The sequence below is a fragment of the Rattus norvegicus genome, chromosome 5 (assembly GCF_021556685.1).
Source record: "Rattus norvegicus strain SHRSP/BbbUtx chromosome 5, alternate assembly SHRSP_T2T, whole genome shotgun sequence".
NCBI classification, from domain to species: domain Eukaryota; kingdom Metazoa; phylum Chordata; class Mammalia; order Rodentia; family Muridae; genus Rattus; species Rattus norvegicus.
Genome location: NC_141538.1, coordinates 33,369,094 through 33,394,703, shown reverse-complemented (window position 1 = coordinate 33,394,703; position 25,610 = coordinate 33,369,094). Strand labels below are relative to the sequence as shown.

The 25,610-nt window shown below is 41.0% G+C and overlaps 1 protein-coding gene across 3 annotated transcripts in view; it reads left to right on the top strand.

The window, feature by feature from the left end:
- The window catches only part of Lrrc69 (leucine rich repeat containing 69), a 170,902-nt gene that overhangs the window by 18,037 nt on the left and 127,255 nt on the right, over positions 1–25,610 (top strand). For 2 of the 3 annotated variants that reach the window (NM_001438020.1, NM_001134624.1), the window contains 4 exon segments: positions 11,804–11,930; positions 13,126–13,198; positions 17,698–17,893; positions 21,170–21,241. In NM_001438020.1, coding sequence (NP_001424949.1) covers positions 11,804–11,930; positions 13,126–13,198; positions 17,698–17,893; positions 21,170–21,241 — 468 coding nt within the window. 3 annotated transcript variants of the gene reach the window in all.

Genomic DNA, 25,610 nt, shown 5'->3' with positions numbered 1-25,610 from the left:
CAAAAAAAAAAAGAAAATGAAACTAGCTTATGATCCAGTAGTCCTGCTCTGAGTGTGTGCACAGAAGGAATAGTATGAATGACGAGAAGAAACATCCGCATCAGACCATTTTGCAGCGTTATTCATACCATCCATGACAGAAGCACCTGCAGTTTCCATCAGTGTATGAATAAGGGACGGGTGTGCTCATGCACTTACAATGAAATGTCATTCAGCCTTAGAATGGAAGGAGTCCTGCCACCCTGACAGCACATGAGCTCTACAGACACACTAACTGAAATGAACGGACATCAAAAGACATGTTGCCTATTGACAAGCAGATGCTATGTCATTCTAGCACTTGGGGACTATAGAAGCAGGAGGGTCTGGGTTCAGAGTCATTCTCTGAAACAACCAATTCTAAGTCATCTTGGGCTACAAGAGACCTCATTTCAAAAATAGATGGATGGATGAACTGAGACAAACAGACGATAAAACAACAATATTCTTTCTAAAGCTATCCATCTTAACCCCCCAGCCATGCATTATACACATCACTTTCTATGACATCTGAAATGGAAACTCATGGAAACAGATATGGAATGGTAGTTACATGGGTTTGTTGGGGTGGGGGGAGAGATGATAGGGAATAAGTCAAGGGGTACAAATTTGTTAGGAAATACAAACAAGGAGGCAAAGTTTAGAACAGAGGCTGAAGGAACACCCATTCAGAGCCTGCCCCACATGTAGCCCATACATATACAGCCACCCAATGAGATAAGATGGATGAAGTAAAGTGCAGGCTGACAGGAACTGGATGTAGACCTCTCCTGAGAGAGACGCAGCCAGAATAAGGCAAATACATAGGTGAATACCAGCAGCAAACCACTGAATTGAGAACAGGACCCCCCGTTGAAGGAATCAAAGAAAGGACTGAAAGAGCTAAAGGGGCTCGAGTCCCCATATGAACAACAATGCCAACCAACCAGAGCTTCCAGGGACTAAACCACTACCCAAAGACTGTACATGGACTGACCCTGGACTCCAACCTCATAGGTAGTAAGGAATAGCCTAGTAAGAGCACCAGTGGAAGGGGAAGCCCTTGGTCCTGCCAAGGCTGGACCCCCAGTGAACGGGATTGTTGGAGGGAGAGTGGTAATGGGGGGAGGGTGGGCAGAGGAACACCCATATAGAAGGGGAGCAGGAGGGGCTAGGGGGCCTGGAAACCAGGAAAGGGAATAACATTTGAAATGTCAATAAGAAATACCCAATTTAATAAAGATGGGAAAAATATAAAAAAAGAAATGCTTTTAAAATATTAAAAAAAAAGAAATACAAACAAGTTCGAGAGATTGAACACGTAGTAATGTGACTATAGTTAGTATGATATCCTTGCAACTTCCTGAGAGCAAATCTAATGCCATTTTTAGCAGAGAGGGAGAGAGAGAGAGAGAGAGAGAGAGAGAGAGAGAGAGAGAGAGAGAGAAGAGAAGAGGAAAGAGAGAAGAGGAGAGAGACAGAGAGAGAGACAGAGAGAGAGACAGAGAGAGAGACAGAGGAGAGGAGAGAGAGAGGGGGGAAGGAGAGAGAGACAGAGAGACAGAGAGAGACAGAGAGACAGAGAGAGAGAGACTATACATCCTTGATAGAGACCATCTAGCCATTCTAGCCAGTACTTAGTTCTAATGGATTGGTGTCCCAACAAAATCATGCATTTAAAGTTTCTGTTAGGAGTGACACTTTTTAAAAGTACTGTGTGCAAGCAAAATCCAGCCTTTATGCTTTAATTTTATGTTTAATTCTGTAAACAGAATCAATTGCGTTGTAAGTATTTGAAGGATGCAAGAATTTTCCTCTCAAGCACTGTTTCTTAACCTTCATTGGGGGCGTCAAAGGATCCTTCCACAGGGGTCATATATCTGATATCTTGCATATTGATACTTGCATTATGATTCATAATGGCAAAATTACAGTTATGAAGTAGCAACAAAATAATTCATGATTGGGGGTCATTACAGCATGACCAACAGTATTAAATGGTTGCAGAATTAGAAAGGTTGAGAACCACCAATTCCATTTTAAAATGTTTAATTATCTTTTAGTGCCAATTAGACATTTTTCTTTTTAAAACTTATAAAGCAACATGACATTATAAGTCCGGTCAAATATTAAGAGAAAATGGACTGGTTTTATGAACTGTGTCCCCATTACTAACACTACCCTGTACTTAGAGAGTTTATGACTAAGGTGATGGTGGGATAGCAAGTGCCCTCAAGAATGTCTACATCCTGGAGCCCATTATTGACCCGGACATGAGAATAGTGCAGACCCTTCTGAGTTGTCTCACATAGGACTCCTGTAGCTAACTCTCATGGCTAATGAATGTATGTTTGCAATTTAATCATGTTTTAGTCTTATTAAGCTCAGCGCCCCAATGTCTTATAAAAAAAACTGGCTGTGATTATAGAAATATGTGAAAAGATGAGATAGAATTATAAAGTATTATAAATAAGTTTAAAAACTGAAAGTCATTGTAGCTGTCAACATGTGTATATGTGTATTTATTAATCCTCTGGTGCTTTTTTAAGGATCGTGCATTGTCTTCTGGGTGTGAACAATTATAGTTAATGGTAAAATGGTAAATAATTTATGTCATCACTGAGCATATTATTGTCCTAACCTTAGTCCTTAAAACAACTTCAAGAAGAAGAATAAACACCATTATTTCCATTTAAAAAAATGGAAGTTTAGAAATGTGAGTGGCTTTCCTTAGGTCATAAAGTAGACAGTTTCAAAGCCTGCATTTTACTTACTGCACTACAGTAAAAGGTGTACACAAACAGAACAAAACTTCCAGATGAGAATTTTACATTCAATACATGAAAATTATATACATTGTGCATGCGTGTGCATTGTATGTGTAATGTGTAATGTGTATATGTTTGGCTATTATGGACAATAGCAATTAAACATTGTTGTATGGGATGTGAAGTCATTTATTTCACCACACATAATAACACGGACCTTAGATTCCCTTCTCTGCAAAGCCAGGCTATGATTGAACCACGGTAGACAGGAGTCAAGATTGCCAGTCATGCTGTTTGGTATACATTACATTCTATTGAAATGCTAGCCATTGGTAATTCTACTAATCACTTAGTGGGTTTTTCTTTCTTAAGTTCCATGTCCCTTTTTTCTTGTATGCTTACAAAGAAATGTTGCTATAGATGGCTTGAGCTTAGATGTTTAAGTCCCAAAGCATCACTAGACACTAGGGTGCTGACCTCATATCCACTTCAAAAAGAGGAAATGAACACACTTACTTGAAGTCAGGCCACAAGTAGGGTTTAAAAGATCTCAGTGGGGGTTGGGGATTTAGCTCAGTGGTAGAGCGCTTGCCTAGCAAGCGCAAGGCCCTGGGTTCAGTCCCCAGCTCCAAAAAAAAAAAATCTCAGTGGGTCTAGGAAAAGGCAAGAGAAATGGTGGCAAATGTACAAAGGACTGAAAAGGCTGCACGAAGTTGGAAAAGGATACCTTTTTTCTTTTTCATAATTGGAAAAGTTCATTTAAGTGCTTAGAAATATCTCCAATAAGAAGCCAGAAACGTTTTTTTTTTTTCTTACCAGTATTCCCAATTTCATGTTGCTTCAATTGAAAATGCTGAGTCCCTTGTTGGAATACAATTTGGATTGACACTCAAAGCCCTTGTCGTGTAGTCTCTGATAAGCCTCACTGTAACATTATTGCCCTGTTCTACTCTATATTTCCAATGCTATACTAGAAAAACTCACCACACCCAGCGCTTTGAAAGATGGCTCAGACAGTAAAATACTCGCTGTACAACACACACAGAAAAGCTGGGCATGGTGTCACACACTTGTAATTCCAGTGCTGGGGAAATGGAGACTGGTGGAATCCTGGGGTGTGGTAGCTGGTCGGTCCAGCCCATTTGAGGAGTTCCAGTCCAGTGAGAGGCTCCCGACAAAACAATCAAAAACCTCAAGGTGGATAGTTCCCAAGGAGTAACACCTGAGGTTGGCCTCTGACCTCATTTCCCTCCCTCCCTCCCTCCCTCCCTCTCTCCCTCTCTCCCTCCCCCCTCTCTCTTTCTGTCCTCCTTTCCACCCTTCCTTTTTTCCTTTTGTTTTCTTTTTGTTGGAAATAGATTCTTTTTTTTCATATACTATATCCTGATAATGATTTCCCCTCCCCCTACTCCTCCCAGTTCCTCCCACCTTCACTTCCATCCAGATCCATTCCCTTTCTGTGACAGACTTCTAAGAGGTAATAATAAAATACAACATAATAAAATATAAAGATAAAACAAAAAACTATCAACTCTGTTACTTGCACTCCGTTTTCTGGCCCACACCTCTGCTTGCTTTCCCAGAGGCCTGCTGGCACCAGAGACAACCAGACAGGCACCTAGCATAACCATCATCAGAGAGGCTTCACCCAGCAGCTGATGGAAACTGATGCAGAGACCCACAGCCAAACATTAAACAGGTCCTGGGGAATCCTGTGGAAGATGGGGAAGAGTGTTGAAGGAGCCAGAGGGCCAAGAACACCACAAGAAAATCTACAGAACCAACGAACCTGGGCCCATAGGGGCTCTCAAAGACTGAACTCCCAACCAGAGGGCATTCCTGGGACTGGCCCTCTGGACACATGTAACAGTTGTGTACCTGGGTCTACGTGTGGGACTCCTAAAGTGGGAGCAGGGGCTGTCTTTGACTGTTTTGCCTGTCTTTGGATCCCTTTCTCCTAACTGTGCTGCCTCATCTAGCCTCAACAGAAGACCTGCCAGTCTTGCAACTGGATGTGCCTAGGCAGGTTGATATCTGTGTGAGAGGCCTTCCCTTTTCTGAGAAGGGTAGGAGGGGTGGGTGGGCGAGGGAGGAGACTGGAAGAGGATGAGGGAAGGGGAGGTTGGATCAGGATGTAAAGTAGCTTATAAGTAATTTACAGAGTAACTTATAATGTATAAAACAATGGCAACAAAAAACCCCAAACCAAAAACGCACACCAAGGGGGCTGGAGAGATGGCTCAGTGGTTAAGAGCACCGACTGCTCTTCCCGAGGTCCTGAGTTCAAATTCCAGCAACCACATGGTGGTTCACAACCATCTGTAATGAGATCTGATGCCCTCTTCTGGTGTCTGAAGACAGCTACAGTGTACTCATATATAATAAATAAATAAAATATTAAAAAAACCCTCAACGGTATTTAAAAACGCACACCAAAGTTAGAGAAGACAAACGAACCAACAGTAGGAACAAAGTCCAAGAGAAGGCACAGGAATCTGAGAGACACACTTGCTTTCACACTCAGGAATACCATAAAAACACTAAACTGAGTCATAACATAAGCACAGAGGACCTGTGCAGGCCTGCTGTCTCAGTCTCTGTGAGTTCATATAAGCATTGCTCATATTGATTTAGGGGCCCCTGTTTTCTTGATGCTTCTGGTTCTTACTCTTTCTGTGTCCTCTTCATGGGGTTCCCTGAACTCTGAGGAGAGGGATTTGTTGAAGATAATCCATTTAGGGCTGAGTGTTCCAAGATTGGTCTGTTTGTCTGTCTGTCTCCTCAGCACAACCCCCGCCCCCCATAATATCTGGGTCTCTGTATTTGGCAACAGGATTTGATGGGCAAAAACTTTCATGGACTGACTGTTAAAATAGTTGTCTAGACATAATTGAGTAGGATTAGAAGAGGGGTTTAAGCAGTGTAACAGCACATTTGTTATAAATTCAGCTGAGCAGTCTGAGAGGCAGGCCATAACTAAGGACTAACAGTGAGTAAGTACTGACAGGGTGACTAGAGTGGAATATGAGACTGGCAGCTACTAGGAACTTCGATGCTAGGATCTAATTACTGACAAAAATTCTAGGTGACTCTGCAGTTTGGCCCCCACAGGAATATCATAGTGTTAGGTGTATTGTCAAAAGTAGAGAAAGGAAAGCTGGCCCACTTTGTTCATGGGTAATGCCACGTTTTAGAGTTTGGTCTAAGCGTGATCCACTGGAGATATCTTAGGAGCCAAGACCAACAAGATGTAGTTTTTACAGGGATAAATGTAAATTCCTCCATTTAGGTTAAGAAAGGAACTCATTGCACAAGCTCAGGATGTGGGTTATATGCTTGACAGTTAATGTAGGTTTGTTATTGTTATTCTTGGCAGGGGGGAGGGGGAGCTGCTGGGGGGACTTATGCACAAGTAATGTGCCTCATTTAAGTTAAAAAAGAAAACAAAACAAAAACTATGTCCTAATAGTTAAGGGGGAAAATGGATCAAATTCGGGGGAGCATGATAACCATTCTTCAAACATTTTAAATATTATGAAAGCAGAGCGGGAATAGAACTGTTGTTTCTGGGTGCTGTGGGAAGAACTGGGTAAGAGGTACAGAGGGCTATAGCTTAGCCATGAAGAATAACAGATGGGGCAGTGAGAGGCTCAGGAAGTGAAGGTGCTTGCCACCAGGCCTGGCATGGGATCCATGTAGAGAAGGAGAGAAGTGACTCCAGAAAGTTGTTTGCTGACTTTCACAATGACTCTGTGACATGTGCACCCCCTCCCCCAATTAGAACAAAAGTGTGACGTATTGTATGTTGTGTTCGTCAGGAAGGAATGAAATGCTTACTTGGGTTTATGGTAGACTAGGTTTACCCAAGCTCTTTCTAATTGTTGGATGCACTAATTTCTATATGATGTGCTATGAAATATGTAAAAATAGTAGTGTTGTCACTTGGGGTTTGGCACCACATTCGATTGCAGAGAGAGTACCAGTAGAACTTCCTTTTGGAGATCATTATTGAAGTGATATAAGCCGAAGAACTTAAAATTCTCTGTTGTATGCTTAAAATGTCTTCTTTAGGAACTGTATGTAACTATGGTGTGTTATTGAAAACCCTGCTAGGATCAGCCTTGTCAAAGGAACCCCCAAATTTTCACCTCAAAGAACCCTATAACAAAGAGACCTTCCTTGATGACCCCAGTCTGACTCCCAATTTGCTGAGCATCTCATCTTCTTGGTTTCTTCATATTTAGTACTTAAAACTAATAGAAATAAAAATTTAAACCTGTGGTCTGTCTTACCTCCCAACACTCGATGATGAGAGTTCTTAAGTACCTTATTCATGCATGGTAACTCTGCTAGCATTGAAGAGAGTGAGGAGTACAAATACTGCAAATAGAATAAAGTAACCAATACAAATGAACTTTCTAGATGGGGAGGCATTTCTTAACCATAATTCAGTCCTTGCCTCAGTGTTTGGAATTTTTTATATAATTTCAGTAACTTATGCTGACCCTTCGCGTATATGCATGGTGGCAAAGGATGGCTGTTGCTGCCTGGAGTTGAGGAGATGGTTTAAAAGCAGCTAGAGACTTCCTTTTGGGCAGACAAAGTGGCTCACACTTCCAATCTCCTAGACTCTAGGAAGCCGAGGCAGTAAGATGACAACGAGACCAGCCTGCTCTACATGGTTATAGGCCAGCCTGGGCTACAAAAGCCCAGCAAATGCTTTTAGTCAGAGCCATCTCATTGGGCTTTGTTTCTTGCGATAACAAAAGTATCTTAAAAGTCATTGTCCTTGCTCCTTTGTTTTCTCCACAGCCCATTCCTGTAGGCTTTCTTCCCAAGTCCTCCTTGCTCCCCTCCTGGCTATCATATTCTTTAGTGACTCTTGTGTTGATAAATCCTTGACTATTTCTACTCTGTGAACCAAGTTCTCCTACCAGGTGAGCTTCAGTTCATACCTTCCTTCTTAGAAGAGCTTTCCTTTTCTTTTCCCTTGACTTCTGTGGCACTGTGTATTTTGGATAGCCTTAGACACAGACTTCTGGAATTTACTGAGGGGGTTCTCTTGGGGGACCATGCATGGGGCTGCCGAGGCAAGGAAGAGCCCAGGCAAATCTGTGTGGAGATACTGAACAACACTAGTAAGAGAAAACTAACTCAGCCGCAGACTGTTTAATCTTTCCCATCAGACTGCTAGGTGAGTATATTTTAACTCTACCTTTAGAATAGACAGTCTTAAGGTGGCACATATACTTTAAAAAGAAAAGGATAATTTAATTCTCAGGGGAAGACATATTGGGAGGCAAATCCTTTACTCTGAATAGTTAGCATATGAAATTTCACTGCAGTGTACATGGATGTACGAACAAGTGTCTAGTAAGTTAAAAATTGAGTGGTGGAGAGATGGTTCAGAAGTTAAGAGCACAGACTGCTCTTCCAGAAGACCCAGATTCAATCCCTAGCACTGACTTGTTGACCCACAACCATCTCTAACCTCAATTCTAGGAGATCCAACGCCCTTCTTAGTCCTCTGTGTGTACAAATATCTGTGTATCCGTGCAGGCAAAACAACCGTATGCATACAAATAATTAAAAAATAAAAAATTCAAATGATTTTTATTGAAAACATTTTATGTAGCATATTCTGATTACATTTCTGCCTCCCTTCACTCTTTCCCATCCCCCCTCCCCTCCTGTCCCACCCAGCTCCACCTCTGTTCTGTTTCTCATTAGGAAACAGACAGACACCTAAGGGATAATGATAGAATAGAATAGAATAAGATAAAGTCAGATGATACTTTTAAAGTTCATAGTTTTTATACAAGAAATTTTATCGTGAGAACTCTATGGGCACTTCTCTATCTTTATTCACACCATTAAAAGAAGTAAAAAAAGTAACCGTCAGAGTGGGTAGATAGATCCCTAGTAAAAAATTCTTCACTATGGCCATTCAAGAGGCCTGCAATATTAGGTGGCATATGCAAATTATAAGCTGTCTAAATTTTTCCTTTGATGAAAATCTAGAAAAAAAACTGACCAATTCTTAGACATGTAAGGCCTACCAACTTCATCCAAGGAAAATAAATGAATCCACTACAGACTGGCCTGGATCTCAATGTAGACCAGGCAGGCCTCAAACTCACAGTGATCACCTGTCTCTGCCTCTCAAGTGTTGGGGTTAATGGGAGATACAACGTCATTCTTGGCCCAGTGCTTAGAGTCTTAACAGACCACTAAAACAAGAGAAGAGAAAGAAATCAAAGAGATACAAACAGAAAAGGAAGAAGTCAAAGTGTTCTTATTTGCATGACATTATTCTATGCATAAAATATCCCTAATGACTGAGTCCACCAAAACCTCTTAGACTCTTAAATATGTACAGTGAAAGACACAATCATTGGAGTGAAGAGACAGCACATCAAACATGGGATAATATCTAAAGTGTATAAAGAACTGTAAAATCAAACACCAAACACCGAAACAAATTCAACCAATAAATGACTAATGAACTGAACAGACACTTCTCAAAGGAACAAACTCAAATGGATGATAAATATTTGGAACGTCTTCAAAAAGTATGGAAATTAAAGCTGTTTGGAAAGTTTGGTTTACCTCATTCCAAGTGGCTATCACTAAGAAAACAAATCAGACTACTTGCTGGCAAAGATGTTGTCAGGGTGGGGGTGGGGGAGATACTGATTCACTATTGGGAGTATAAAATGGTGTAGCCATTATGGAAGTGCATATGGGTTGTTAAAAGTAAAAACATAAGTAGAATATGTCTCAACTATATTACCACTTGATATATCCCCACAAGATTGTAAATGAACACAGCACAGGAACTGCACACCTATGGTGATTGATGCATTACTGACAATACTGAAAAAAAAAAGGAGCTATCCCGAGTGTCATCAACTGGTGAATGGGTAAAGCAAATGGGTTACAAAGAAAACAACCCACAGATTCAACTAACCAGGGTTCATGGGGTTCATGGAGACTGAATCAGGAAAGCTGTGCAAGTCTGACTTAGGTCTCCTGCATAAATATTATATATGTATGGTGGTTGTATAGTTTTTGTAGAACACCTAAAAGTGGGAGTGGGGGCTGCTTTTGACTCCTTTTTCTCCTTTTAGAACACTTTTTCTTTTACTGTGTTGCCTCATCCAGCGTTAATATGAAGGGATGTGCCTAGTCTTATTGCAACTTGATATGCCGGTTTTGGTTGGTATTCCTGGGAGGTCTGGAGGGAAAGGAGGAGTGGTGAATTTGGGCAAGAGCGGAGGTTGGGGTGGGGGGAGAGTGGAGGAAGGTCTGGGAGGAGTGGAGGGAGGAAATAAACTGCGGTTGGGATGTAATACATGAGAGAAAAATAAATTTTAAAAAGATACATGTTGTATGCACAATGAAATTTTATTTCATATAACATTTTCAGAAACACGAGTGAAGCTAGAGATCATTAAGTGAAATGAGGCAGCCTAAGAAATGACAAATATCACCTTTTCTCTCAGAGGCAGAATCTAGGTTTCAGTGTGTGTGTGTGTGTGTGTGTGTGTGTGTGTGTGTGTGTGTGTGTGAGAGAGAGAGAGAGAGAGAGAGAGAGAGAGAGAGAGAGAGAGAGAGAGAGGAGAGCATGAGAAAAGATCAAGCTGTAAGGCGGGAACAACTGGGGTTGGGGGAGCCTGTAATAAAATACATGTGTGTGTGGGTAGGGATTCCCAGGGTTGTAGCTGGTGGGGATGGGACACAGGGGTCTGGAGAGGAGATGAGGAGTAGTCAAGGGGAGTGAGTCAGACAGGATAGTCAGGACAGTCAGGGGAATCTTACAGTTCTCTGACTGACTAGCTAGCACTTCTGTGCTTCTTTATTTATAAAAAATTGAGGGAACAAAGACGGACTAATGATTTTCCAAATGGTACAGATATGCGTTTGATTTCTTATTAAATGTCCAGGGTTACAAGCTTCATTACCATTAGAAAATACAAACAGAACACATTTTATTCTTGTCATCAGCCCTACAACTCCAATTTAAAGAATCTAAAGAATGTCTCCTCTAAAGCAAACACATTTGTCATGTGACAGCCTGCTTTTAGTCTGGCAGTGTGTGCAGTTTTAAAGCACTCCACACAGAGAATATCTGAACCAGTCTTTTAATGAATATCAAATACTAATACCTAACTTCTTTTACTATATGTTTCATCACCTATGCTATAAAATAGGATAAGTTTATTTTAGTTAATCTATCTTATTAACTGAGTTTTACTCTTCCAGGGTTGTACCCTGTATTACCCTCTGTCTTTCAACTACATTTTCAGAGAGCTCTAAGCCTATAATAAAAAGAGGCCTTGAATCTGTAACCTATTCTCCTGGCCAGTTGGAGTTTGTCCGTTGTCTCTGTTTACCCTGTACCAGCTATGCTGTTTGAGTTTGCTCAGGGGCAGCTACCCCAAGAAGATCCCTGGAGGAATGGCCTCATTGAGCTATATGCTTTTCTGAATTTACTCATTTCCAGGGCACAAGGAAGACTTCCAAACAGTGGCCCGATAAACTTAAGGATTTTTTTCCTAAAAAGAATCAAACATTTTCCTCAGCAAAAGACATAAAACAAGTCAGAATGCAGAAAGTTCCCAAGAGTGTAACACACAGAGACCAAAACCCAAAAATGAGAGACAGAAGGACAGCAGTTGTAGCATTCGGCTCAGCCTTGCTGGAATGATGTCACGCAGTCATGATGGCTTCACCACTCTAACCATTTCCAGTGGATATGGCTGTACTGTGTATGTAACGTAGAAGCAGAAGGGAAAATACATGCTGGCGCTAGAGACAGCAAAAAGGGAAAGAGAAGAAATGGGAGACTGTGTGAAGGAGGAAGAATGAGAACTAATTAATATGACATTTGCATGAAATATAATAAAAACATTATGTGCTAGCTTAAGAAAATGGATAGAGATAATATCTTTATGGTTTCTTAGGTTATATGGGCAGATAATGTACAAATACCTTATATCGCTATATGTTTACAGTTGACATTACTAAATCTGGGAAACAACCTTTTACAAGAAGTTCCTGAAGAGATAAAATACCTTACCTCCCTGAAGAATCTTCATTTATTTGGAAACAGGATTTGCAGAATTGCTGCTGGAGTCCTTGGTAAGTTAGTTATGGACTATGACATTGCGATTAACCTCTAGTATCTAGTAATATAGCACAAAATAAAAAGGATTTTATTGTGCTGAGACTAAGGGATTTCTGAAGTAATACTTAAATTTATTTAATCTATTTTATTTTACTTTGGTTTTTCAAGACATGTTTCTCTGTGTAACAGTCCTGGCACTCCTAGAATTTGCTTGGTAGACCAGGATGGCCTTGAACTCACAAACATCTGTCTTTGCCTCCTGACTGCTGTGATTAAAGGCATGCACCACCATGACCAGCAATTCTAATTAAAAAAATTACTCTTTGAGAATTTCACACATGAATATGTGCTTTGATCAAATATATCCTCCATACCCTCTTCTTCAATCTCTGTGTATTATAATCATATCCCCATTGAGCAGAGCAGATTCACCAAGGTCACAAATGGATTCCAAAGCTAAATCAACCATAAGCTTTCTTTAGAATCGTGATAGACTAAAATGGTTTAACTTTTTATCTGAAAAAAAAATACACATGAGACAGGACAAAACAGACCCATAGGATATGTAGTTCATGAATAAACTGCTTTTGTTCTCTTGGCCTCTCTAATATTTTGATTTGGATGCCATAATTTTCAAGTTGTAGCAGCGAGGAAAAGCAGCCTTTGTTTCAAATAAAGATTAAGCCAAAGTCAAAACGAGGTGGGTCTTAAATTGCAACAGTTTCCAGGAGCTGTTTGCACGGTAGCGGGCCTGGGTGCTAAAGCTTAGGAACGTAATGACTCAGTGGGGGAATCTTGACTGAGAACTTCTCCATGTCTGAGCAGGAACTGTGAGGTGGCTTCCCATGTGTGGAAAGTAGAGCCAGAAGCTTCAAAGGAGGGAAACCAATCAAGGGAAGCAAAGGCTGTGTGGCAAGAGAGGCTCCAAGTGTAGAAACTTTGATAAGAAACTCAACTCCGTTTCTGGCTCTGCTGTGTAGTTCTTAGGTGCAGTTTGTGACCAGCAGGGGTCTCTTCTTGTCCTCAGCTTTGTAACTATGCAAGGACACATTGCTTCTTTTTGCCTTAACTAGTTTACTAGAGTATCTGTCTTCAGCGACCAACAGAACCTTGGCTGAGGCAAGCATGCACAAGGAATTCAAAGGTGTATAGAAGGACTAAAACTTATTTCCTTCCAGATGGCTAAAGTGACGAATTATTTTCTAACAGATGGCCTGGGAGACTTGGTTCTACTTAATCTGAATGACAACCAACTTAGCAGTCTTCCTCCAGAAATTGGCAGGTAATTCTGATTTAGAGTGAAACTTGGCTAAATATTGCGTTCCTCTCCGAGCCCAGACTCCGTCTCATTCATTTGATGGTTTTGGCCTAGCATCCAGTAGTTAGGGTGGTTACAGATAGCAGAAGTGGGAAGCAAGCCACTGATATTTTTTTCCTCTTTTGTGTGTACCATCTATGCATGTACGGAGAAGTGTGAGGTATGTGGAGAGACCACAGAGTGACGTTGGGATGACTTCCTCAATCGCTTTCTACTTTATTTACGGAGACAGCCTCACGCTAGACCTGGAGCTCACACTTTGGGCTTGACTGGGTAGCAGCAAGTCCCCGTGATCTTTCTATCTTTGACCCCTATCTTTGGGTTTACAGACATGTGCCACCATGCCAGGCTAGAGGAGGTCACCTCCAGGTCCTCCTGCGGGCAGAACAAACATTTGACCAACAAAGCCTTCCCTCGATCACTAAGTTTAAGCAGAGGATTCCTCAACTACTTGAGAGAAACGAAGAACAGCAGGGAATGTAAGAGTAAAAGTTGGGGTTTGAAACATAAGGCCCTAAATCTCATGCTATTGATGAGCTAGCTCAGGGGTTCTTGGGGCTTGCTCAGCCAGATTGGGGACATTAAATTTTATTTCACTAGTGTCATAAACCACTTTGAGCTGTATGGGAAAAGGTCATATAAAAGCAAAGGATTTAAAATTACGATATCTTTATTAAATAAAAACCCGGCACATTTTATTATCATTAGCCACAACCAAACTATGTTGTTTTCCCTTACCCTGCACATCTGTGCAGACAGGCTATCATTAGAGTGTTTTTTCTGGAGCCAACTTACGGCCTTGTCCTTCTGAGGCAGTACACAGTCTTTGAGCTGTTTCTCTGACAGATGGAGAGAGCTCTGCTCAGGTCTCCTTTGGGGACTCTTTATTGCCTATTGAACAGAAACATATCAATTAAAAAGAGAATGGGAAACTGCGAGCCATCCTCAACACAGGGCAGTTCGGAGAGTCTCCTCTGTTCCAATCACTTGCCTATACCTCTTTCCAAATACTTTCATAGGAAATACCTTTATAATACTTTAAATGGAAGAAATAAAAACCCGAAGCAATCTAATTTCTGTGGAAGAGAAATACTAGGGGTAACTGAAACGCCAGTAGTTGCTTGCTTGCTTTTCCAGTTTTGATTTATCAGTCGTTAAGAACTGACGATCATACAATGAACAGAAAAAGATCTGTTGAAGAGATCTGGTGAATCAGGTTCTGGATACATCTTTGTGCAACCAGCCTCAGATCAGTTAGTTAGTTGTCCTAGGAGAATTTTGAATAGCCGAACTTCACACCATAGTGATGATATGGTTTTCCAGTTTGAGAAGCTGTCTTTTTTGGAGTGGGGTGTGCACTGTCTAAGGAAGCATATAAATGTAGGGATATACAAGATGAAAGGACAGCTTTCATTAGGAAAGGTAGGGTCGCAAGTAGGCCCCCATTGTTTTTATAGCTAGCTCTAGGCTGTCGGTGTTCCGGCCAGGTCATAGATACAAGCTAACTGTCCATCTCCCATCCTGGAGAAGTTTCATTTATTTTCAGGGTTTAAATTTTGTTTCTAAAGGATGTGTACACTTGTGTATGGTAGCGTGTTTAGAGATCACAGTCCACCGTTTGGGATGTATGTATGTATGTATGTATGTATGTATGTATGTATATATGTATGCATGCATATAAGCATCAGGTTCTTGGGGAAACCTTTAAATAAAATGGGATTCTCTGAATCTGGAGTCACAGGAAGTTGTGAGCTGCCGGATGTTGGATACTATGAACCGTATTTGGGTCATTTGCCAGAGCAGTATGTGAGTGTTAACTACTGGGTCATCTCTCTAGCTACACTAGACAAGATTTCTTTATCTTTCCTTAATGGTCAAGGGTTAAACCGTAGTGGTCTCCATGTTGGCAGTGAGGGTGAGAATAGAAGGTGGCTTTGTGGTTCAAGATTCAGCAAGTTCTTGGGGTCTGGAGGGACGGCAGAAGACCTGGGTTCCCACTTCAGCAGCTCACAAAGTACCTGTCGTTACTTCAGTTTAGGGGGTTTGCCTTCCTGCGGCCTCTGTGGGTACCTGAATGCATATAGTGCTTAGGCATGCAGCTAGGGCATGTGCGCGCGCGCGCTCACACACACACACACACACACACACACACACACACACACACACACACACACACTAGAAATGAATAAGTTTTCAAAAATAGAAATGAGAGGAAAAAGCTAAGAGTTCTCAGTAGGATTTTCATGATCATTTTAGGAGTTGCTTTTTATTCTAGTGTTTTACGCTCTTCACGCACATTCCTCCCTAGAGGTGAAAGGCTGAGTATTTTGTGTGTGAATTTCGGGAAAATCGTTAGCCCATGCAGCATCCTCCTTTTGTCCTTCCAGAAATCGAGCAGCAGTGTCAGCAGGAAAGGCTATGAGTCAATACACTAATCAAGAAGGGAGGACGGACTGTGTCGACTCTGTATGGATTGTCTTCTCAGTTTGTTCGAAAGTCGGCAGGGTAGAGAAGAATTTGTTGGTTAAGATATCTTAAGCCTCACAGCTTATGATTTTGGAGTGTGCGAAACTGCTGGGAGTGGGGGTGCATAGCTGCATAGAGGGCAGTAGAAGCTTCCTGCAGACAGACTCTCTGAAACAGGGAGAAAGGAAAGCCTCAAAGACTCATCCCTTCTCATTTGCAACCTAGCGAAGCTATTTTGTGAAGTTATCTGCCAACCCTCTATGGAGGAAAGAGATCGAGGAGAAGCTGCAAGTGCGGGACTCCCCTGGCTCCTGTCTGAAAGGCGGCTGACTCTTTCTTTGTTCTTGAAGGGAGAAGGGTGGTAGATTGCCAATTCACCCCTGTTCTCCTGACTCATCCAAACACTGGACAGATACATTTGCCGTAAGCTCCGAGCTTGTTATAGAGTTTGGAGGAAGAAAAACAGAAGAGGAAAAGAAAGCCAACTCCCTATGGTAACACAGCGCGCTCAACTGAAACAAGACTTATGATTGGCTACTGAAGAAAAGCTGCATGTCTTTCGCCATTTCCGTTACTTTCCTTTTCATAATTTTTACCAATTATTTCTGAAGTTTACATCATGCACCCCAATCAGACTCACTTCCCCAGTACCCCCATGCATCCTTGTAACCTACCCGCATCCCACCCCCACCCTCAGGGAAACAAAAACAAAAACAAAATCTCATAGTGAAGTCTGCAGTGTGTCACACAGTATGCCCCTTTGTCCAAACAGCTTCTTTACTCGCAAATGTTCATTGCAAAGAGACATTGGTCTGGTTCAAGGCTTCTGGCTTCTGCTACGCTATAATTACTGGATCCTCCTCACTGGGACTCCTCTAGGATATCTTGTTGTTGCCTTGTGTTTTGGGGATCCTCTAGCTTTGGAACAGCAGGGTGGACCCTTTTGACTGCTCTAGCAGTTCAGTTCATAGGACGGATAGATGTTGGGGTGGGCCAAGTGAAAGTCCTAGATCTGGGCCTCCGTGGTAGCTGATCTGGTCAACGCACCAGCTCTTCTGGCCTGTGTCACCGTGGCCCGCTCATCAGCACTGTCCCGCGCTAGCTCACTCAAGTGCTGCAGTCGTGAAGTAATATACCTTTTCCTACCTCTGCACTTATATTTGTTTATAGCACATATAGTTATGTGTATGTATGTTTATGTCCTTCTTCGGCCTCTGGCTTCGTCTCTCATATGGCCAGTGTGTGTGGATAAGGAAAGAATATAGAATCTGGGTTTGGTGAGGGACTAAACCACCAACCAAAGAATACACACGGAGGGACCCATGGCTCTAGCTGCATATGTAGCAGATGATGGGCCTTGTGGGGCATCAATGGGAGGAAAGGTCCTTGGTCCTGTGAGGGCTTGATGCCCCAGTGTAGAGAAATGCCAGAGTGGGGAGGAGGAAGGGAGTCAGTGGTGGTGGGGAGCACCCTCATAGAAGTAGGGGGAAGGGGGATGGGATTGGGGGTTTCCGGAAGGGAAATAGGGAAAGGGGATAACATTTGAAATGTAAATAAAGAAAATATCCAATAAAAGAAAAACAAAACAAAAAGCTTGGGTTTTTTTTGTTGTTGTTTTTGTTTTGTTTTGTTTTGTTTTTTGAGACAGAGTCTTGCTATGTAGCCTTGGCCGGCCTAGAATTCAGTAAGTAGACCAGGCTGCCTTGAACTAACAGGATCCACTTGCTCCTGCCTCCGCAATATGGGGAATGTAGGAATGTACCATTATACCTGGAAGAAGTCTCTTTTGCTCAAACCTAGATATTATATAGCTTTCTAATTATAAATTATTTTTAAAAACTAAGTTTCAGTAAAGATCTTTTATGCTCAAAAGAGTCTCAGTAGTTTCAAACACTTGGCAGGATTCAGAGGGCCTCTAAGAAAATAGGCGTCCCTTTCATAGTGGACTTTCTGTGGGATGCTTTTGAGTGACTCGCTTTTCTTGTTTGTTGTCTTAGATTACAGAATCTCACCTTCCTAAGCCTCAACCATAACAAGCTCACCGTGATTCCCAAAGAGATCTGTTTCCTTGAACATCTTTCGGAACTTCATATTAACTACAATCGGATCACGCGCATCCCTGAGGAGATCAGGTTCCTACAGAACCTTCAGCAGCTTTCTCTGGTCAGGAACAACATCGAAGAGTTGCCAGAGGTAAAGAAAACAGGGCCATTGTTTTTGTTTTCACGGATGTTAGAGAAGAACTCATTCAACAATTGTTCATTTCAGCCTGCATTACAAATGACACAGCACTTCAAAGTTCATTTGTTTTGATAAACAAAAAGGTATGAATCACTTCCTAGGACATTATGAATTATGTGTATGTCTATAAACTGTCTATGAATGTATATTTTCTGTCTATATTTTGTGTCAGAATCCCAATGGGCTCCAATTTAATTTCTCTGAAGAGGTCCTGGGGATAGAAAAAGAGCCCTTTGAGTCCAAGATAGACTTGGGGCTTTTGGAGTATAGTCTTTTTTTTTTTTTTTTAAAGATTTCTTTTTTTTTTCTGGAGCTGAGGACCAAACCCAGGGCCTTGCGTTTGCTAGGCAAGCGCTCTACCATTGAGCTAAATCCCCAACCCCAAAAGATTTCTTTATTCATTTTGTATAAGAGTACACTGTAGCTGTCTTCAGACACACCTGAAGAGGGCATCAGATCCCATTACAGATGGTTGTGAGCCACCGTGTGGTTGCTGGGATTTGAACTCAGGATCTTTGGAAAAGCAGTCAGTGCTCTTAATCACTGAGCCATTTCTCTAGCCCTGGAGTATAGTCTTAACATAAAATGTTCACTGCTTTTGTGATAGTTGAAGTCTAAGAATAACCATCTTGGTCTTGAGTATGTGAGTGGGTAAGAAGAAGGTGGAGAGAAACAGCACGAGGTTGGGGTTTGTACAGAAAGCTTCTCTCTAGTTTTAAGTGCTTGCTTTCATGAAGCAGATCCAGGAGATAGGGCGTTGATATTGGGATACTTACTACTTAGGCAATACATTGGATCTTATGCTCAAATACAGACGACTATTTCTTGCGACTGGAGAAGTAAGGCTGCTGGGTCTGTGAGCTAGTCAAAATGGTATCAGCATTTCAAAGGGCATAAAAAAACTTCAGAACTCATAGAAGAAGGCACTCAATGAGGAACTGGAGGGAAAGTGGCAGCATGTGGACTAATGTGTCACTCGCTTCCCAAAGCTGTCTACTAAGAGCATTAATCCAGCACAGTCCCATGGGGCTCTATATGGACCAAGAGGCTCATTTACAGCCAATGACTCACAGCCTTAGTGTGATGTAACAGGAGGCGGCAGTATCTCGAGGGTCAGTTCCTCATGAATAAAACTGTCACTCTTATTAAAGAGATCCAAAATTAGGCATGCTAGTGCAATCCTTCAATCCCAACACACAAGATCCAAAAAATGCTACAGCATCCTTAGTTACAGGACAAGATTGAGGCTGGCCTGGTGTCAGACATGAGATCCTGTCCTAAACCCAAACCAAAACTAAGCTAAGCCAAAACAAATCAAACCAAACAGAACAAAGCACCTTAAGAGGCTTCATAGGGACAAAGGGCCTTCCCCAGTTTGCAGTGTATAGCAAGAAGTTGGCAGTTTCTAACCTTGAAGAGGGCACATTATAGCCCCACCATGCTTAGATCTCTCCACTCTGTGACGGTGAGAATGCATTGTTTGTTAGATATCTACTTTATAGTTCTCTGTTGTAGAAGACCAACTTACCTCCTCTTCTTGACATTTACAATATATGTACATATTAAAAAGTATGGACATATCATGCTGCCAAGCTTCTTTGTTAAATTAGAGTGTCCCAAGTCAATGCCTTGGCATTTGACCTGGTCATAGTGGCCAGATGAAATTTACTGAAGATTTCAATATAATTGACACTCTCCATAGTCATAAGGAATGCCAACGGTATTTAGCTTTGTGCCTATGGTATAGTTGGTTATGTTGGCTTTTCTCTGTCTAGCTTCTAGGATCTGTGTTGTAGCCTTGTAAGTTCCCTCCCCCTGTATGTCTCTGAGCTTTGGTTCGTCTTGTCCTATTCTTGTCTTCGAGCCAACTTAGAATATTCCTTCACACTGGACATAGTGATTTGCCCGGTGACAGGCTTAAGACTTAAGCTAGGTAAGTGGGATAAGGTTGATGGCTTGATGGGGATCAATTAGTTTTTCTGCCTGTTAAACAGGGAGAAAGAAGATTCACATCCAGGGATTGGTTCAGAGCACTTACAGAGGACCCAGGTTCACGTTTCAGCACAGGCATAGCTCACAACGACCCGTAACTCCAGACACAGGGGATCTACTGTCCTCTTCTGGCCTCTCTGTACGGTGCGCACGCATGTGGTTTACAGACGTGTGTGTTAGCAAAGCATTAATATAATAATCTAAAAAACATGAAAGAATTCCCGTATCTTGATGTCTCCTCTGTCGATCTTCTTTGGTTCTTTTCTATTGTTTTAACAATCTACTCTCCCTACAGTTCTATCCCAGTCACCATGCTCTCTTCATGGGACAGTTTCTGTCCAAGTCTACTTCTTGACCGGCTTTTACAAAGCTGGAAATGGGTATCACCAACTCAGCATCCGCTTCCAGACAATGCAACATATGATAAAAGATGGAGACCTCTGGCTATAGCTAAAGAGAAATACCATTTCCCGAGGGAGAAAATTTGCCACCAAGATAATAGTAGCACTTCAGAAGCATTTTTACAATACTTGAAGTCACTTAATAAATTCTCTTCTCATTTTTCAATTTCAATTTGGTTTTGAAGTTTCCGGGTTTTAAAACCTTGGTTTACATTTGCTTTTTGATAGAAATACTAGAAATAAGATGTTCCGGAACAACCACGTGGAAACTATGGCCATACCCAGTTGCACTGACCCTGCAGATATACTTCTGTGTTTTATTTCTTTTGTGAAGAAAGGGTTGCTTTGTCATGGCGCTAAGCAAAAGGTAGATGTGCATTAACTTCTGCTGAAGTTATCATTATGGGAACATTCCAAGATCATATGTTTTCTGTTTCTCAAGGTTTCTATTTTGGTAATAGATGATGTCTAAAAGTGCTCACTGGATAGTAGGCTGCTTGAATTTTAGCTCAGCTAATCCACTTAACAATCACAAGCACATGTCATTTATGTTTCGTAGAAAATGGAGAAATTGAAATACAAAGGTGCTTAGGACGTTGCATATGATTACACTTAGTAACAGCGAGAGGTTTAGACCTAGAAATAGTTAACTGAGGTATATTATGTTGCTCTGGCATACATAGAAGAAATAAGGATTCACAGTTATTGGGCCATCCACAGAGATTTCCTTAGGGAAGACTTTTGATTGAGGGACACCTCTATCCACTCTGAACCCAGTTACTACTTACAATTTATGTTACAAACTCTCTCTCTCTTTTTTTGTCTTCTGACACAGGAAGTTTGTCAGCTTACAAAACTAGGAGTCCTGGACGTAGCTGGAAATGTAATCCAGATATTTCCAGCAGGCGTAAGTACTATCAATTGTTATTGTAATTAAAAATCATCCTGTTTAATCTATTGGGAATATAAAGTACAAACAGCCAGCAAAATCTGGAGTAATTGGAGCCTTGTACAATGGCTCAAAAGTTTGCTTTGGTCTAGAATTTCAAAACCCATTCTTTTGCATCCTTTTCCTTGTGTTTTGTGCCTGCAGAATACATTTGAACCAATGAAGTCTGATTGGTATTGTAAGTATTTACTCCATCAGTTATGATTAACTGTTTTTGGTTATTACACACTGCTTTTGGTCTCCCCTGACTTACCCCAAATAGTGAATCCAGAAGTGACACTTTTGCTTGCTGCTTTCAGGCTATTAGCTATGAAAATGCACTCTTTCACATTTGGAAGTGAATTTGGTTGTGCTTATTTCAAATCACAGCGACAGTTCATTTTGGCAACTTGTAACTTTGGGGAAAATAATAGTTGTTTTTTTCATATTGCATTTTTATATCCAAGTGAACATGCTGGAACATTCACGTAAATAATTACCAGTCCATTCATCTAGAAAGTATTCAGTAAATACCTGTGGATCCATTGATTTTATTCTTACTGATTTATTCAAAATGTAGGTTTTAGACATTTTAATCTAAGAAAATAATTTTATACCAGAAAGGATGAAATATTTCGATTGTGGTATATACATCATAAAAGGTTTTTTTGTTTTTGGAATTTTCAGACACGTGTTTTTTTTTTTTTTTTTTTTGTAATAGCCCTGGCTGTCCTGAACTTGCTTTGTAGACCAACCTGGCTGCAAACTCACACACACAGATCCACCTGCTTCTGCCTCCTGAGTTTTGGGATTAAAGGCATGTGCCACCATGCTCAAAAGGCTTTATCTTTTAAGAGGACATTTTTGACACCAAGTACTTTGATATAATCCATCAACACCACCTACCTCCAGAACTTATTTTGTTATCTTACGAACTGAAATGGTGCCATTAGACAAATTCACAATTAGATTAATTTTGTAATTCTCTTGTTAGTATCTCTCACAGCATTTCTCCATTTTTTTTAAAACTATATGTTCTGTCTTTATTTATTTGATGACTCTGTGCACTCCACAGATGACATCAGCTGACAGTTGTCCTTCTGTGACCGGCTTATTTTACATAGCACAGTGTCATTCAAGTTCATCCCTGCTGTCAAGAGTTGGACTTTTCTTCTTTGTCCTAGGCTGATCCATAGTCACTCATACCACATGCATGTGTTCTTTCTGCTTATTCATTGTTCTGGGATCGACACTTGGGTGCTTCATGTTTTTGCTTATTGTGAGCTATGCTGTTGCAAGCTTTGTTGGACAAGTTTGAGTTTTCACTTTCAATTTCTCTAGATATAGCCTCAGAAGTAAAATTACCAGATTATTAGCCCTTTCCTATCTTATTTCCTTCTCTTTATTTTATCTTATTCTCTTATCACACCTGACAGAAGCAGCTTAAGGAAGGGCTTGTTCTGGCTCAGTTCAAGGCAGATTTCATCATGGTGGGGAAGCTAAGACATCAGGCAGGTGAAGCAACTGGTCATGTTTGTCCAAATTGAATTCTGGGGCTCAGCTCTCTCATGTATTATGGGACCCAGCCCATGGAATGGTTCTGCCCACATTCAGAGTGATTCTTCTCAGCTCTCTTAACTAGATCTAAATAACTCCTCACAAAAATGTCCACAGGCTAACCAGTCTAAAGAACCCCACGGGGGCATGCCCCGAAGCTTGCCTTCTGGGTGATTCTAGAGCCTAGCAAATTGGCAATAAATATTAATTAACTTTTTAAAGGATTTAGTATACTCTTAAAATTTTTATAGTTCAAATTATAGGAAAGAATAAATATTTTCTGCAAGACCTGGTAAAGATTCCATGATTTTATTCATACTGTGGGTTGGATTTAAATCTGTGTGTGATAAAATCTTAATTGCCAGAACATCCTTCCAATGCCACCTCTACCACGGTAGCATGGAGCACAGACCATGTAAAGGAACGATCCTTTTCAAGTCTCTGTTGATGTTAGAGTGTTAAGTTTATTAGCAAACATATCTTGATTTTCAACTTAATATTAAGTGAATTAACATTAATGAGTAAACCTAAATAATGTTCTTCAACTCCATTTGGCACCCACCTTGGTATTGCCAATTGTCTTAGTTAGGGTCTTATTGCTGTGAACAGGCACCATGACCAATGCAAGTCTTATAAAGGACAACATTTAATTGGGGCTGGCTTACAGGTTCAGAGGTTCAGTCCATTATCACCAAGGTGGGAGCATGGCAGCATCCAGGCAGGCATGGTGCGGGGAGGAGCTGAGAGTTCTATATCTTCATCCGAAGGAAGTCAGGAACAGACTGAACATCCACAGGCAGCTAGGATGAGGGTCTCTAAGCCCACCCCCACAGTGACACACTTCCTCCAACAAGGCCACACCTTCTAATAGTGCCACTCCCCAGGCCAAGCACATGCAAATCATCACACCAATAATTCACAGTTTTCTCTAAAAAGTGATTCTGTACCAACAGTTATGTTTGCATACCCCTGCTTCCATTAATTTTAGCATGCCTTCGATATCATCTCTGCCAGGTTCATGTTCAGAAAATTCTGCAAACCTTATGAAATAAGATAGTATACAAACTTATCTGAGCTTTGTCCCCAAATTTACCTCGGAATTTTAAAAATGGTTTTCCTGTCTAAAACAGTAATGACATTTCGCAATTGGCATGAAATCTATTTTCCACAGTTCAGAGTTTGGGCAAGCTGATGGAGCACATGGCAAGTGCAGAGGTGAATTGCTGGCTCTGTAGTATAGTTATACTATATAAGTATGTAAGTATTACAGAGTTCAGTTTCAATGTAAGGGATATGAACATGAACAACAATGAAGGACACAGACTTTAACAATGAAGACATAGACTTTAACTATGAAGGACGCAGACTTTAACCATGAAGGAAGCAGACTTTAACAATGAAGACCAAAGACTTAACAATGAAGGATACAGACTTTAACAATGAAGACCACAGACTTTAACCATGAAGTACGCAGACTTTAACAATGAAGGACACAGACTTTAACAATGAAGACCACAGACTTCACTATGAAGGACACAGACTTTGAAGTCATACATACATTAGTTTTAATTCCTAAGTTCTTATTTATGAAACTATGATTTCAGACAAGTTGAATTGCCACTTAAAACCACCAACCTCATGAGCACATTGAGTTAGTCAATGATTTATAAAACACTTTATAGAGATTGTCCAAAGACTGGAAGTTACTTTGCTGATGAATTATATGTGAGCTGTTTGGTAATATTAAAGTATTGCTGGAAATGCACAGTCACAGCACTTGTAGTGACCCTTCACTATCTGGGTGGTAGTAGACTTTCTGAAGGATGGGTTTTACAACCTGTTCTTACTATAAAATGTTGGATGCTGTGAAAAATAGAAGAGCAAAGTGAAAGCCGTGTTTTTGTGAAGCAGACTATGATCTCCAGCACAGGAATTATGGTCTGTAGTATAGATTTCATAGTTTATTTTACTGCCAAGCTTTCGAGGCAGGGTTTGTCTGTGTAATAGTACTGGCTGTCCTGGAACTCCTGTTGTAGAACAGGCTGCCTCGAACTCACAGAGATCCACCTGACTCTGCCTCCTGAGTGCTGGGATTAAAGGCGTGAACTACCATGCTCTACCATTGCTGTTCTCTTAAAAATGATTTTTATTTGAGTTTTATTGCCTAAAATTTGGTGTGTAACTTCGAAAATGTTATTTTGCAATACTATATAATTTTTATTGAGGTAACTTTTAAATATTTGAAGCTGATTCTTAAAAATTTATTTTGTGAATATGTGTTTTGACTCCGTGACTTTTGGGGACCCTCTGTATATCTGGTGTTTGCAGAAGTCAGAAGAGGACATTGGACCCCGTAGAACTATGGTTAAGAATATTTGTGAGCAGCCACATGGGTGCTGGGAATCAATCCTGGGTTCTCTGCAAGAACAAGTGCTTTTGACTGCTGAGCCGTCTTTCCAGTTCCTCCCACCTGCAAAGCTGATATTTTAAATCAGGAGCTCTTGTACAAGTAAGAATGTATGTTAACGGGGTTGGGGATTTAGCTCAGTGGTAGAGCGCTTGCCTAGGAAGTGCAAGGCCCTGGGTTCGGTTCCCAGCTCCGAAAAAAAAAAAAAAGAACCAAGAATGTATGTTAACTGGAAACATGATTACAAGTGGGTGTCACCATAACTTGGTTAGCATTTTTCTGGTTATAGAAGTAGTTGGGACGGAGGCTCTAGTGCAGCTGGTAAAGTTCCTTTTTTAGCATGCATGAAGCCCTGTTTGAGCACCAGCACTTCCTAACCTGGTG